Source organism: Choristoneura fumiferana, chromosome Z, assembly GCF_025370935.1.
Source record: "Choristoneura fumiferana chromosome Z, NRCan_CFum_1, whole genome shotgun sequence".
Lineage (NCBI taxonomy): Eukaryota > Metazoa > Arthropoda > Insecta > Lepidoptera > Tortricidae > Choristoneura > Choristoneura fumiferana.
Window position 1 is genome coordinate 19,236,080 of NC_133472.1, and position 16,832 is coordinate 19,252,911.

Here is a 16,832-nt window from a genome sequence, read left to right on the forward strand (position 1 = left end):
AAGGCCAAGTAAAATAATATTAAAGAAAAACCGAGCTACAGTAGAACCCGCTTAAGACGATTTTGAGGGGACCTAGCAAAAAGAAAGTCTTAACCGGGAAATCGTATTAAACGTGAAAAAACTAGTACCTACCTGATTTTTGTTTGTGATTTTTCATCGTAAACTTTTAATATTGTTACTTTTTCTTGCAGTCATTACTTTTTTTTTTTTTTTTTGACATCACTGATCTAACGCTAACACGAATGAAGATAAGAATTTTATACTCACAACAATTAAAACAAATCAAATTTAAGTGTAGGTAGGTGCGGTCAAGGACTAATTCATGAGCCACCATGGAACCATTTCACAATAAACGACATCGCATTAATTAACAATGAAAATCGTAATTACTTTTCCTTTGGAAAAGGTTCCATAATATGGTAGGTCATGAACTCATGAATTTAAGTACGAACCAATTAGCCGATCGCTTAGGTCAGGGCTACAAACTTATCTGGACAGGAGGAGGTGTCGTCAGAATCGCGTCCCCTTGCATAATATTAGTACAACATGGTTAGTCCCAATTGTTTTCAGCCGAATACATAAGTTGGTAACATTGAACGACGATGCAAGGTGGCTAATATACTAATAATATAATTTTAGATGGCGTATTAAGCGGGACGCGAGTCGTATTAACCGTGAAAAAAATCGATGAAAACAGGCCTAAAATTGCAGGGACCGGCGTAAAATGGCGTATTATGCGGGAAATCGTATTAAACGTGATCATATTAAGCGGGTTTTACTGTAGTTGTCAATGTCAATAGATGCTTACTGTCCGTGTCACATTCGATCGGATATTGTTTTGAGAAAGAGCAGAGATAAACAAAAAGGTGAGTCTGAAAAGAATCATATTATGCCTATTGAATAACTACCTCTCTGCGAATTGTATACAAACTATAATACAATTTTATTTTATTTTAACTCATGTATATTTGGAACAGTTAAACTGTGACGTCTTTCTTTAAACATCCATTTCAACGAACTGAACGATCTTTCTACGTCGGTAGTTGTAATAGGCGCGAGTAGGGACTCTTCAGGTTCATATCATAATGACATCTCTTTCATTTATATAATATTATGTTTTAATGTATTTTTTTTTCAATTAATTACTCATTAGGCAGAAAACTGCTAGAGTACATTCTGTTTTTTATGTCAATACCTACTCTTTGGCTAATGTGACGACTGACTGACATCAATGTCTGGTTGCGACCTGCGGGGGTACTACGAAATTCGAAAATCGAAGTTCGTGTCGTTCCGTCCCTCTCACTCGTATTAAATAATATAAGCGTCAGCGGGACGGCAAGATACGAAGTTCGAATTTTGCAGTTCGTAATACGGGCCCTGCGTGACAGATACCATAGATAAACCTAGATACTTATGGATTTACTTTTCAGGTAAAGGGATTCATCCCTTAATGAAAATACGAAGGTCAAACTAAGGCCAAACATATTTTTGCCTATATATTCGTAACCCTTAAGTATTTTTTGATCAGAATAGGACAAAATGGTTTAAGAACCCTATCCCTCGAAATGGTTTTCGAAACAGGGTACATTGGTAAAATATGAACAATGCCAATTTATTTTGCCTATACTAGACGGTAATCCAAGTTATAAACTATCCGTATGCCAAATTTTATCTAAGTGTGTTAAACTGTTGTAACCATGTAAAATACAACAAACGCAGTTATTTACTTAATTAAAAATGAATCTGTCTTTGTTTACCTTTTGCGCTCGACCGTAGCTAATTGTTTTTAGTTCATGGAAAGTATGTCAATTGATTGGTAGTGTTAAAAGTGTATTGTGTTGATTGTCAGATGGCGAGCGGATAAAGTTGGTGCACATGAAGCGCGAGGAGATCATCAACTGCCACTGCGGCTTCCGCGAGGAGGACGGGCTCATGGTGCAGTGCGAGCTGTGCCTCTGCTGGCAGCACGCGCTCTGCCACAACATCCAGCGCGAGGCAGAGGTCATTAGCATCAGCCTGTGGTGGATATCCACCGCTGGCCACAAGCCCTTCGTATCTTGCCGTTCCGCTGACGCTAATATTATTTACTAGAGTTTACCCGCGGCTTCCCACGCGTACATCATTACATACAGCAGATGAATTGAAATTACGGGATTTTACAAAATTCCCGTCAGAATTCCCGAAAATTACATCGTTGTTTTCATTGACGTTGCATTAAAAACAACCATACCGAATTTCCCTATCCCGTGGGAGCATCGGGATAAAAAGAAGCCTATGTGTTGTAATGTGGGGCGGTGGGAGACAAGTAAATGCTAGGAGTTCTGAGTAAAATACTGTTTTTTAGAGTTAGGGCCTGTCTCACCACTTGTCGACTAACTTTAAGTGACGGATATCAGTGATGCCGTCTCTGTTTGTTTTTTCCGAATAAACAAAGACGGCATTACTTTTATCTGACACTTAAAGTTAGCCGACAAGTGGTGAAACAGGCCCTAAATGAATCCTTATTATGTAGGTTACATAATATATTTCTGTAGTGTGGCGCAGCTTACACTACAGTGGTATTCTACCAATTTTTTTTCCAAATCCGTCCAGCCGTTTTAGCGCGTAGGAGAACAACTCTCCTTCTCCAATCCCTGTCCGCTGCCCAGGGGCGTACTTACTTTAGGGCCAAAGGAGCCATGTCCCGGGGCGGCCGCTGCGAAGGGCAGCAAACCCACCTATTGTATGTTTTTTCTAAAATGAAATAATTTATCGTATTTATAATATTTATGGGGCGGCCAAGCTAACTGGCCCGGGGCGTACAAATATCATCGTTCCACTTACCTACAGTGCACTGTTATCATTATCATCTCACTACCATTCACTTTAACGCGATAAGGCGACATTACACGGTTCACTTCCTTACATTTTGAACATGAAACTACCGTGAGACTCATTCATATTAAATGTTATTATTACGGATAACTCACGTCTTAAACCGAGTTTAGCTCGACATGTTTCGGGCTATTTGGTAGCCCTTCCTCTCAGGAGCACGCGACTCGGCGGCTGCCGCAACACGCACACTACGCGCCACCGCTCTGCTCGCACGACTGTCCGACGAAACTAACACCGGCGCACAACTACCCGCATTTTTATCGTCATTTTTATTATCAATGTCTAATGTAGGGTAGCACACAACACTAACAACATCACTCCGTAAAGGCACGGTCACACCAACCGATGACGCAGCACGAGTATTTAACACTCGGTTTAAGACGTGAGTTATCCGTTATAATAACATTTAATATCACTTCCTTACAGTTTAGGTGAAGTAACAAAATCTAATTATTTCATCATAAAAGTCAATAATGAACGAAGAAATGAGAGCCCTTTTCAGCATTTTCTAATTAGTTTCTAATATTTCACGTGACACACATGTGTGATGTTGTTTCTTTATGGTTATTCGAATCAACAGAAATAGCACCACATATACTACATATCAGTGACAGAAAACTTAACGGAGAATTGTGAAATAGGCCTTAAGCATTGTTCAATTCTTCTGTTTTTCATAGTTCAACGCTATTGAACGGGAGTTGAACGTGTAAACACGGGCGTTGACCGATTCAGCATTAGAATAGTTCGAAGACATCTTGCGCAGTCCGAAGTGAACTATACTTAGCGGCACAAAATTTGGCTCACTCTACATACAAAATTATATAATTATACATTTTTTAATATTATTATACATTTGAAGGCCAGATTTTCTGCCGCCCAGTATATGTAAAGTGGATATTTCATTTTACAAATAACATAGTACACTTCAAAGATTCGTGTGAAAAATACTCAGTCTTGCATCCTTATCTAAAGTAAATGAATTTGGTCGAACCAGGTAGCATTGCCATCCATCTTACACTTTTTTCACTTTTTTCAGGATCTTTATGCAATTGGGATGCACCAAAAAAAAATCATATAGTTTTTATTTTATTTTTGGAAAGAAAGGATATTTTAAGATACCATCTTCATTGATTTTGAATTTGGATGAGTATTAAAAAAAGTTCCAGTGCCTAGAAAAATTCAGGTCGTAGGGCATTACATTTGACAATAATTCAAGTACGGCGTAGAGTCCTAAATGAACCATGACAAATAGTTTTATTTATTTCTCTTCTTTTAGCTTCGATTATTCCTGTTTGTTTAACGGAGTGATAGTAAATAGATATTTTTTATTAAAAAATTTGATTTTTAAATTCTTTTGTATTTACTTGTAAAGTAGTATTTTAACAAATTAATTTGTAAAAAATACTATGGAAATACTAGTATACATTTCGGACTTTACGATAAATGACAACTGCTTAAAGCTGTTTAAAACTGCTTTTGTGACGGGACACAGCAGGGGTCGAATGTGGGTCATTACTTAAATTTTGTTTATTTGATTCAGTTGATCACATTTTTGGAATCTGATTTCTGAAAACGCTTCACAAAGCCTATTTCTCCAAATGGTTTTCGATTTATTATATGTTGTAAAAAATTGGGACATCCCAATTATGGAAAAAAACATAGGGGCATGTTAGATAAAATAATTAACAAAACGAAATAACTGCAGTACAGTCATCTTGTACATAAATATCTGATACGACTCTATTTCCAGAGCCGGTAGGACGTGGCAGATATTTTTGCACGCTTCGCTGTGGCAGATATTAATGCAGGAGACTGTACCTTTAGACTGTAAAAGGAGTTATATCGCATATTATATTTATATCGACGAGTTTTGTGTAGTATGATGTTCTAAAAATACTGCTTATTGGTTGTCTAAAATTCCAAAACAGATATTAAATGATAGTGTAACGGGTAACTCACGTCTTAAATCGAGTTAAGCTCGACATGTTTCGGGCTAATTCGTAGCACTTTTTGTGAGTTATCCGTTACAATATCATTCAATATCAGTGAGTCTTATGGTAGGTAGCTTCATGTTCAAAATTCCAAAACAGCTGGAAAATTACAAGTGTAAACTTGATTGTATATTTCTTTGTATACTTTTTTGCTTGTAATACTGGTTAAGTGATTCCAATGCGCTGTTAGCAAAAAAAAAATATGTAAAAGAGCCCTTTGCGCTCAACTTTGGAATAAACATTTTGTTTTGAAACTATTACATTTTGTTCCTTTTCCTAATTGAAGTTGTCTGGCGATTTGCGATTACCTGTCTGAGCTCAGCTTATGGCCAGCAGTGGGCGCACTCATCCTGTGATGTTGGGGTTAAGGGTCATTCATCATTTGAGAGTTTATTCCATATGATTTTCGTGGGCACATTTTTGTTGACATGGTAGAAGACTGTTACATAACCAATCGGGATTACTATCACCAATCGGGACATATCACGCTAACAAACCACTAATAATTACGTTAACGTTTGAACCACATTACAGTGGCCTTGGTCACGAGTAGTAGTGTAGGGTATCATCTGCCTAGCAGCCTAGCAGTGCGAGTTCTCCAAACTAGGCAGACATGACTTCAATCTACTCGTGACCACGGCCACTGTAATGTGGTCGAAATGACGAACAAATTTTTTTTTTTTAGTGTGATAAGTCCGGATTGGTCCCGAGTGATTCTGTTACAGTTTCCAGGTTATCTCATATACATATCTCAGGAGACGTCACTGATACACTTACTTAGAAAAATGTTTAGGCTTTGGAGATGAGCCATGAAGGAGCTGTCTTAAAAATATCACAACTCCCAAACTTTCAATGGACTTGTACCCCATCAAAACATAAGTAATTCAAAAGACGTTACCATTGCAACAAATTACATTAAAAAGCTCGTGCCTCGCCTCGCGCCTCGTCTCTTATCTCGGCCCGCGGCTCGCGTGGTCGATGGTAAATAAGCTCCCTGTTTACACTCTCGTAGCGAGTTCAGTTGTCTTTAAGCTTACAACCTGCGCGGCACAACGTTCAAACTCGCAAAACACCAATTCGCGTTTGTCGCGAGGTCCTTTGACTCGTGCCCAAAAACCGCTCCGGACGCGAGCGCTGCGAGGAGAGAGGCGAGGCGCACGCGTCTGGTCACACTCTCACTTCCTACCTCGCTTGTAAATGCGGCATTAAAGGTTGTGCGTTGTGTCAGGTGCCGGAGAAGTACACGTGCAGCATCTGCCTGAACCCGCGTCGCGGGCGGCGGCGGCAGCGCTTCACGCACGACCAGGACCGGCTGTACGAGGGGCTGCTGCCGGCGGGCGGCGGCGGGCGCGCCAGCGAGCCGCTGCGCCGCGCGCACGAGCTGGCCGGCAACCTGCTGCTCGCCGCCGACGCGCTGCACGCCGTGCGCGTCAACGCACACGTCGCCTCGTACGTGACACGCATTAACACTCCACCGGCACCGCCAGCGGGCCGGACTCATTTATCACTATCTACACCCATAAGTCCTCTATATAATGCGTTCAAAAAGCGTTGGCAATGAGGGCTATCGTTTTTTGTCTCACTAGATGGCGCACTGTTGCGTGAGGTTTTTAAGTATGGCTTTCAAAGTCTGTTATTACGGGCGTGAAAACAAAGTTTAGATTAAAATCATATTTAACACACCTTAAAACCGTACCATAAAAATATCGAGTATGCAACAGTGTTGCATAGTCCCCGTTTTGTTCGGAAAAAAGGGAGGACAAAGGTTTCCGAAAGACAATTAACTGTCTCAAAACACAGACATTCATTGCCCTTAACGCATATTTGCCATAATTAATTTCAGATATTGCAAAATATTCACAAAATGATTCTAATTATAAATAAACCCGCGTAGCTCACCCAAAAACTATGAGATTTGACATTTCGGAGACCTCACGCTACACTAGCGCCTCTAGTGGCGAATTCATACGCGAAAGCCCTCATTAAACAACCGATTTTACAATGGCAACTTTCTTATCTGTGGTAGTAGGTAACAACAGTAACGTAATGTTCATTACAGTGTCAAATATAGTACTGAGATGAGTTTCAAATTTGCAACAGCTGTCAAAATCGAATGTGCCTCTATTCTGGTATCCAATACAACATTGTCTCGATTCGAAATATCACTTTGGTATGTTTTTAAACATAAATCGCACGACAATTTAATCTCAAGCGATATAAGAATAACGACTTTCCTTGTTTGTTGTTTTTTTACTGTGTTGTTTGCTTAAAGTAAAGAAAAAGCTATCGGTTTTAATTTATTCATCACATTAGTTCAACACTTATGGATATGTTACGGGTAGAACAAGTCAGTAATTCAATGCAGGTCATTTGTCATCGGTTTCTGAATCCATCTTAAAGTACTTATAATATGTGTGTAAATAAAATAATGTATGCAACTGTACGTAATTAGGCCTTAAAAGACTCGTGTGATCTTTTTATGAAACTCAGCTACGCCTCGTTTCATAAAAGCACACTCGTGTTTTAAGGACCCTTATTACGTAACAGTTGCATAAACTACTATAGTTTAACCTCTTCACCGCCACAAAACTAACGAAGTGACGTGCTCTGTACGCCACAGAAAAACCATCGAGAAATCAACTTGACTTTTAATTCCTTTGCAGAAGGATTAATTTCGAGTTGAATGTTAGTCATGTATAGATGACCGTGGCGTGTGAGGCATTCCATTGGCTGTCACGACTAGATGACTGGTGCGGTGAAGAGGTTAGCGTCAACGATCGGCTGCATGCAAGTACTTACTTACACCGGACCTAAGTTAAACTAAGTCATATGAGTCTACTCCGCTCGCGGTGGAAACCGAGCTTAACCGCCTATCTTAAGGCTAATAAATCAGTCAACATGAATAAAAACCAAAAATCTTCAGATAATGCAAAATTTGTCACAATTATGCGGCAATTACATTACTTCGTTCACCTAATGCGTTTGCCGTACTTCAAACTAATTAAGCGAACGAACGAACTCGTCGTCTTCACATTAGTCTGTCCGCATACTACGGCGGCCATTGTTGTAGTCACCGCATATTGCATGTGGCGATAGATTGAATATAGTTGCTGCATTAGGAATTAGGATGTTGAATACTTTACTACACTGTTTTTTACCAAACATTGTTCTGCCATGGCCTGGTAATTTTCACACTGCCCCTTCGTAACTCACTTAATACTTTTACGAATATTTACAATGCTATTTGCTACAAAGAGGTTTTTAAATAGGAACATAAAAAAAAAGTTAATCCAATAATTTGTTCCACAGAAAGAAAAACCACCCGAAACTCTATTTGTGGGCCAAAGATTGGGAAAGTTTAGAGTTAAGTTATGCTCAAGAGAAACTTAACTCCGAATATTCAGACTTGAATGTGATTATCAACAACATAGGGAAAGAAAACTTGCCGCTTAAATCTGAAGATATAAGAGAAATGGCCTTAGATATAAAGGCTTCGGCAGGGGAACGAGAGGAAAGAAATGGCCCACACGAAAACGACATCGGCTCTCAGGTTTTGCTGAGCGGCCTGTTGTCGAGTCCGGGGGGCGTCTCTCTAGCTGACATACCTATCAACGTGTCGGATTTGGAAAAATTAGCTAAATCTGTTCAAGGTGAGACCATACAGTACGCAATTTAGAAGCATATAGAAGTTAATCTATTAAGAGAATACAGAGATAAAAAAGACTAGACACCATGTTATAGCTAAAAACATTCTATACGGAGCAAAATTTTTAATGTGATACAAAATTAGTATTTCAAGCTCAGTTAATGCTGCACAAAATAAAACTCTTTTGTGTAAATAAGTCTGATAAAATTTGCGGTTTTCCTTCAATACATTATTCAACTTATTGTACGGAAAATTCAAATTTTATAAGACCAATATTATACTTCGTTTTTTTAGCATTAGAAAAAGGGTGAAAAAACAATCTTGACGAGTCTTTTTATTGAAAAATGTTTTAAAAAAAACAGTTCTTAACTATTACTTATAAATAAAATATTTCGCCGAAAAGAGAGTTATTTTTTATTTCATTTAAACTAAGGATTAAAAGATATATGTATATTACTTATGATACCAAAAGAATGTAAATGATTTTAGATTGTTACATATTTGCTGTGACTTATTTTTCAAAAGAGTTTTTCTACATAAAGATTCGTCAAGATCGCTTACCTTTGTAATGCTAAGAAAAACGAAGTATAAGTAACTGTAGTTTGTAGTTTATGACCCTACCCTTCCCCTTGTCCACTGGAACGTTAGTAAGGAGCAAGGATTTTTATACGCATTCAATCTTTATATCTCTGACGTAATCCCTATCAAGTTTCCCCGTTCCCATGTCTTCAAAAGTAAGCTAAGCCAAGATACTAGAGTTGTGGATAACGCTCATTTCGAGGCTTTAAGACTCGAACACTTAAGACTCCAGAGTCTTCAAGACTCGACTATATTTGAGGATTAAATTGGCTTATTTTATGCGCATGGATGCAAGAAACCGTCTTTGCGGCCTTTGAGTCGTTAAACCTCGAGTCTTTAGGGTTCGAGTGTTTAAGCCTCGAAATGAGCGTTTTTCACAATACTACAAGATACCCCTCCCCATCTCTCTTTGATGCTTACTTTTACTTTATATTTAAATGAATGACTTTATTTGGTCAGTTGCATGTTGCATTGGCTTCTTGCAACCGTATTTTTAATACGAAGTTACGTTTTGCCAAGTATGTTCTTTATAATCTCCGGGATTGGCAAGGGAGGACATATCATCTTGATTGGTGACGAGTGTTCGTTGCAGAGCGCGGGGCGCCGCAGCCGGAGGCGGCGATCGAGAACAGCGCGTGCCGCGCTCGGCTGCTGCGACACGCGCAGCGCTGCCACGCGCTGCTTGACCAGCGGCTCGACTCCATCGAGGCGCAAGTGGCCGGTCAGTACCACAGAGCTAACAGCACGATCGAGAACAGCGCGTGCCGCGCTCGGCTGCTGCGACACGCGCAGCGCTGCCACGCGCTGCTTGACCAGCGGCTCGACTCCATCGAGGCGCAAGTGGCCGGTCAGTACCACAGAGCTAACAGCACGATCGAGAACAGCGCGTGCCGCGCTCGGCTGCTGCGACACGCGCAGCGCTGCCACGCGCTGCTTGACCAGCGGCTCGACTCCATCGAGGCGCAAGTGGCCGGTCAGTACCACAGAGCTAACAGCACGATCGAGAACAGCGCGTGCCGCGCTCGGCTGCTGCGACACGCGCAGCGCTGCCACGCGCTGCTTGACCAGCGGCTCGACTCCATCGAGGCGCAAGTGGCCGGTCAGTACCACAGAGCTAACAGCACGATCGAGAACAGCGCGTGCCGCGCTCGGCTGCTGCGACACGCGCAGCGCTGCCACGCGCTGCTTGACCAGCGGCTCGACTCCATCGAGGCGCAAGTGGCCGGTCAGTACCACAGAGCTAACAGCACGATCGAGAACAGCGCGTGCCGCGCTCGGCTGCTGCGACACGCGCAGCGCTGCCACGCGCTGCTTGACCAGCGGCTCGACTCCATCGAGGCGCAAGTGGCCGGTCAGTACCACAGAGCTAACAGCACGATCGAGAACAGCGCGTGCCGCGCTCGGCTGCTGCGACACGCGCAGCGCTGCCACGCGCTGCTTGACCAGCGGCTCGACTCCATCGAGGCGCAAGTGGCCGGTCAGTACCACAGAGCTAACAGCACGATCGAGAACAGCGCGTGCCGCGCTCGGCTGCTGCGACACGCGCAGCGCTGCCACGCGCTGCTTGACCAGCGGCTCGACTCCATCGAGGCGCAAGTGGCCGGTCAGTACCACAGAGCTAACAGCACGATCGAGAACAGCGCGTGCCGCGCTCGGCTGCTGCGACACGCGCAGCGCTGCCACGCGCTGCTTGACCAGCGGCTCGACTCCATCGAGGCGCAAGTGGCCGGTCAGTACCACAGAGCTAACAGCACGATCGAGAACAGCGCGTGCCGCGCTCGGCTGCTGCGACACGCGCAGCGCTGCCACGCGCTGCTTGACCAGCGGCTCGACTCCATCGAGGCGCAAGTGGCCGGTCAGTACCACAGAGCTAACAGCACGATCGAGAACAGCGCGTGCCGCGCTCGGCTGCTGCGACACGCGCAGCGCTGCCACGCGCTGCTTGACCAGCGGCTCGACTCCATCGAGGCGCAAGTGGCCGGTCAGTACCACAGAGCTAACAGCACGATCGAGAACAGCGCGTGCCGCGCTCGGCTGCTGCGACACGCGCAGCGCTGCCACGCGCTGCTTGACCAGCGGCTCGACTCCATCGAGGCGCAAGTGGCCGGTCAGTACCACAGAGCTAACAGCACGATCGAGAACAGCGCGTGCCGCGCTCGGCTGCTGCGACACGCGCAGCGCTGCCACGCGCTGCTTGACCAGCGGCTCGACTCCATCGAGGCGCAAGTGGCCGGTCAGTACCACAGAGCTAACAGCACGATCGAGAACAGCGCGTGCCGCGCTCGGCTGCTGCGACACGCGCAGCGCTGCCACGCGCTGCTTGACCAGCGGCTCGACTCCATCGAGGCGCAAGTGGCCGGTCAGTACCACAGAGCTAACAGCACGATCGAGAACAGCGCGTGCCGCGCTCGGCTGCTGCGACACGCGCAGCGCTGCCACGCGCTGCTTGACCAGCGGCTCGACTCCATCGAGGCGCAAGTGGCCGGTCAGTACCACAGAGCTAACAGCACGATCGAGAACAGCGCGTGCCGCGCTCGGCTGCTGCGACACGCGCAGCGCTGCCACGCGCTGCTTGACCAGCGGCTCGACTCCATCGAGGCGCAAGTGGCCGGTCAGTACCACAGAGCTAACAGCACGATCGAGAACAGCGCGTGCCGCGCTCGGCTGCTGCGACACGCGCAGCGCTGCCACGCGCTGCTTGACCAGCGGCTCGACTCCATCGAGGCGCAAGTGGCCGGTCAGTACCACAGAGCTAACAGCACGATCGAGAACAGCGCGTGCCGCGCTCGGCTGCTGCGACACGCGCAGCGCTGCCACGCGCTGCTTGACCAGCGGCTCGACTCCATCGAGGCGCAAGTGGCCGGTCAGTACCACAGAGCTAACAGCACGATCGAGAACAGCGCGTGCCGCGCTCGGCTGCTGCGACACGCGCAGCGCTGCCACGCGCTGCTTGACCAGCGGCTCGACTCCATCGAGGCGCAAGTGGCCGGTCAGTACCACAGAGCTAACAGCACGATCGAGAACAGCGCGTGCCGCGCTCGGCTGCTGCGACACGCGCAGCGCTGCCACGCGCTGCTTGACCAGCGGCTCGACTCCATCGAGGCGCAAGTGGCCGGTCAGTACCACAGAGCTAACAGCACGATCGTGAACAGCGCGTGCCGCGCTCGGCTGCTGCGACACGCGCAGCGCTGCCACGCGCTGCTTGACCAGCGGCTCGACTCCATCGAGGCGCAAGTGGCCGGTCAGTACCACAGAGATAACAGCACGATCGAGAACAGCGCGTGCCGCGCTCGGCTGCTGCGACACGCGCAGCGCTGCCACGCGCTGCTTGACCAGCGGCTCGACTCCATCGAGGCGCAAGTGGCCGGTCAGTACCACAGAGCTAACAGCACGATCGAGAACAGCGCGTGCCGCGCTCGGCTGCTGCGACACGCGCAGCGCTGCCACGCGCTGCTTGACCAGCGGCTCGACTCCATCGAGGCGCAAGTGGCCGGTCAGTACCACAGAGCTAACAGCACGATCGAGAACAGCGCGTGCCGCGCTCGGCTGCTGTCCGACTCGTACTTGACTGATTTTTTTGTATAATATGGTTTACATATCTTAATTTAGACCAGACATGAAAAACTCATCATTCATCAATAAACTGTGACGGTTCCTGATTAAATCACTAATTCCTTACAGAAAGTAGGTACATGTGGACGTTGGAAGTTTTTTTTTTTATAGTAACTAGTTTTTTCTCGTTTGCAGAGTTAGAGTCGCAAGACCCGTCGCTGGAAGACGACGAGACGGCGGACTTCTGCCCGCGAACCAAGCAGACTATGCTGATGATGTTACGCGACCTCGATACCATGGAGGAGCTCGGTATCCTCACCTGAGCCCGCGCCCGCGCCCGCTGCACGCTGCTCGTACTCCTCGCCCAGAGGAGAAAGGGATGAATCATTGTATATCTGCAAGCAATGCCGCCTTGCCACCCCATGCCTTGGCGCCCACGGCTTCCATAGCCATAGGTGCAGTCGGCTTACTATCCCTTTGCCTGCTAAGTGTAGCAAAATTATTTTTATTTTTATTGTGTAATTTCGAGAATGCGTTGCGATTTCATTTTCGTTGGCTGACTTGTTTAGCGACTCGACACGCCGTACTTGGCGAATTCAAATTAGAGTTAATGCTTCAAGTACAATTTATGTAAATTCTCTAGAATTTAAAAATAGAGCCATTGACAGAAGAAAATTCGTAAAGTTTTGATCTTCTAAAAATTCGCTGAAAAGTCTATTCTTCACATTTCATGTATTTCTTGCATTTTAAAATTATTGAAGAATTATTAACATGTTACTTTAAAATAGCTTTTGACTTTAAATCCGAGGTTCAGTCAGTATCTATTACTGGCTGGATCACCAGCCTGTCGATTCATTGGGATGTTCTAATTATGTATGTAATTCATAGTCATGGAGAGAGAATTCCTTACTTTGTTTAGAAACGTGCGAATGAATAAGTAGAAATTGTAGGTTAGTTAGACTTTGATGCATAAAATGCCATTGAGAAATGTCACAGTATTTTTTCAGAACGTTCCAACACCAGGATGGCAATTTTTATTTCATAACGTTTCACTATCTACTTTGTCGATAATACTATTGCTTGAATTTATAAGTTAATTAGACATATATTCCTAAGGAATGTTCATTAATATTCTGTACATACTCGTGATTAATAATTAAAAAGTTATTATGTTAAAGTGATTTAGTAGATTTTTTTATGAATAACAGTTCTTTTAACTGGTGATTAAAGCGATACCAAAAAACGCCTGTTTACCATTCGATGGACCTCAATTTGATGCCAGTTTTGGCATTAGCTTATCATATAAAATTAAGATTTGTTTGTCATACAAGGAGCAGGTTCGCGGCAACTAATGTTGCGTGTGTTCTAACTTTTTTTAAGTAATGCAAGATACTACGGCCAGAAAAGAATTCACATATTACCTATAATCTTCGCTACAACTACAGACGTAAAACGGCGGTTGAAATCCGGTCGTTTAATCCAACTACTACTATACTATAACACGGGTTTTAAGCCCAAGTTGATTTATTTGTAACTAACTAGCCTTCGCGTCCGATAAATAATATAAAATAGGCCAGTTCCCTTTATCATGGTAATCTCGAAAAATCCCTTCCTTGTGTAAGTCCTTCACGATATTCAAGGTGACTGACGTATTTCAAATCTCTTCGCGTTCTCTGTTAGTCTTTTCAGTTATGACTGCACTAATAGGCTGTGACATGTTCCATAATCTTAGTTAAATATTAATTTATTCCTGTTTCAACCAGTTAGTTTCTCGATAACAGGTTCTTTTAATATACTTAGTACTGCTGCTGCGAATAGCAAGAATTGTTGGGGCAGAAGCAACTCTGATAGATTAGGTCAGGAGCAAAGCTTCCGCTTTAGTTTTCGAGGTTTTTATTTAACAGGTTTTTATCTTTCATGAATACGATTAAGTTTCAGGTACACAGAGGCAACAGTAAAGGTACAATTCCAAGATGGGCTGTAGACCGCAGCCGCAGGCGGCACTGCGGCTGACCGTAGCGTAGTCTGTCGTTTCTATTCCAAGCGCGGCAACATTCGCGACTGCACAACTACCTTCGCGCGAGACAACGTGTGAACGCTGTGCGGTAATGCGGTTCGCGACACCACTGGTGCGGCGTGCAGCGGCTGCAGGCCGTAGTGTATTTTTTTTTAATCAAATAGCTGGCAAATGACCATACGGGTCACCTGATGGTAAGCGATCACCGCCACCCAAGGACACCTACAGCATAATTAGGACTGCGGGTGCGTAGCCAGCCTAAAGGGGAGAAGGGGGAAGGGGGGAGGGGAGTTGGGCCTCCGGATCTCCCACTCACCGTACGAAACACAGTAGCAAAACTACTATTTCACGCCGGTATTCAGTGGGAGTGTGGACCTAACCCGGTCGAGCCGGCCCATTCATACTGCAGCCAGCAAGTGGTTACAGTTACAGTAAGGCTCCACCATATTTAAAGTGTTGCCGCGCTCGGAACGACTTTCATAGAGATTCATACAAACCAGTGGTGTCGCTTGCAGTTTGCGGTCTGCAGCCCGTCTTGGAATTGTACAGTCAGAGTTCATAAACTTGTGAGCAAATATTTGATCAAAATATCTGAACACGACTCTATTGTTAACAGCGTAGAAGCGTTCAGATATTTTTGATCAAATTTTTGCTCACAAGTTTATGAACTCGACTGTCCCTTAATGGATTTTTATTTTACTAGCACATGATTTATATCACTGAAAGTATGGGTATTGAAGTTTATGGCATACGTATCATATGGCGTGAAAAATTATGTCTTAAGAAAAAAAATATTATAATTATTGATACCGCAAATGAATACTTAAAGAATATACAATGATGGCAAAAGAAATTCGAGTAGGTATATGAAATTCAGACAAACCACAAAAACCCATCTGATGCCACACCTGTGGGTCTATTACGTAAAGTTTCTGACACTTGCGATCACAATCAAATTACAGTTTTCGCTTACACTGTAATTTGATTGTGATCGCGAGTGTCAGAAACGTTAGATAATACGGCCTCTGGACAGCAGTTGTATTCCCATTACCCTGAAGCTGACCCTTGCCTTCACGCAGTGAAATTAATTAATAATAAGCATACCCCGGGACTTTCGGGGCACGGATGATTGACATTAGCCAAAGAGTAGGTATCGAGTTAAAAAACAGAGTGCACTCTAGCTGGTTTCTAGTGTTTCTACCTAATGTAATGAATAATTAATCAATTAGAAAAAAATACATGATATTTAAAACAAAAAAATATTAAATTTTCGTAAGATGAAATAGTTTCAATCTTAATCAAATTAAGTTTGAAAAGATTTTTAATAAATTGAAGTTGGGTTTAAATAAGAATTTTGGCTATAGCACACTAAACATCATGAACGAATTGTTTCAAGGCAATGAAGTAGAACTGCGATCGCAAACACATCGTGCAACAATTGATTTCTTCAATAAATTTAAATATGGTGCATATTACAACTGCCGACGTAGAAAAATCATTCAGTCGGTTAAAATGGATATATGGCAAGACGCCGCTGCTTAACTGTTCCAAATTTAGAAAAGATATTAATAATTTATTTCGAAAATCATATCAACTACTAAATTTACCGCAGGTAATTAATTAACGTTTTTTATTATTATCTCATAACAAAAGCCTTGGTACTAAACCTAAAGTACTAGTATAGTTTACAATTCGCAGTGAGGTAATTATTCATAAGGCATAATATGATGTTTTGTCAGAATAACCTATCTATTAGTGTCTACTCTAGCGAATCGTTTGTGCCCCGAAAGTCCCGGGGTATGATAATAAGGTTTAAGCCGGTTAAGGGCAGAGCAGTCAAAACACGCTTGAATACCTACTTCCTTATCATTGTCTTTATTCATCATTATCTTCCCAGCCTCTATACGTCCCACTGCTAAGCACAGGCCTCCTCTCAGAATGAAAATTCTTGGGCCATAGGCCGCAGTGCAGATTGGGGACTACACACAAACCATTAAATTGCTTCGCAGGTTGTGCAGTTTTCCTGACGATGTTTTCCTTCACCGTAAAGCTCGTGGTAAATTTCAAATGTAGTTTGGCACATGACTCAAATGAATTTCGAAAAACTCAGAGGTGCGAGCCGGGGTTTGAACCCACGATCCTCTCCTTGAGTGAGAGGCCATAGATCAAACCA

General features: G+C 43.9%; 1 protein-coding gene across 1 annotated transcript in view; it reads left to right on the forward strand.

Annotated features, from left to right (window-relative positions):
* LOC141438972 (uncharacterized) overlaps nucleotides 1-15,837 on the forward strand; it is a 29,181-nt gene extending 13,344 nt beyond the window's left edge. Inside the window, 5 exon segments of the mRNA XM_074103061.1 lie at nucleotides 1,850-2,001; nucleotides 6,094-6,314; nucleotides 8,175-8,515; nucleotides 9,683-12,583; nucleotides 12,838-15,837. Of these exon segments, the coding sequence (XP_073959162.1) occupies nucleotides 1,850-2,001; nucleotides 6,094-6,314; nucleotides 8,175-8,515; nucleotides 9,683-12,583; nucleotides 12,838-12,965 (3,743 nt within the window). The 3' untranslated portion in view covers nucleotides 12,966-15,837.
* The last annotated feature ends 995 nt before the right edge of the window (nucleotides 15,838-16,832 follow it).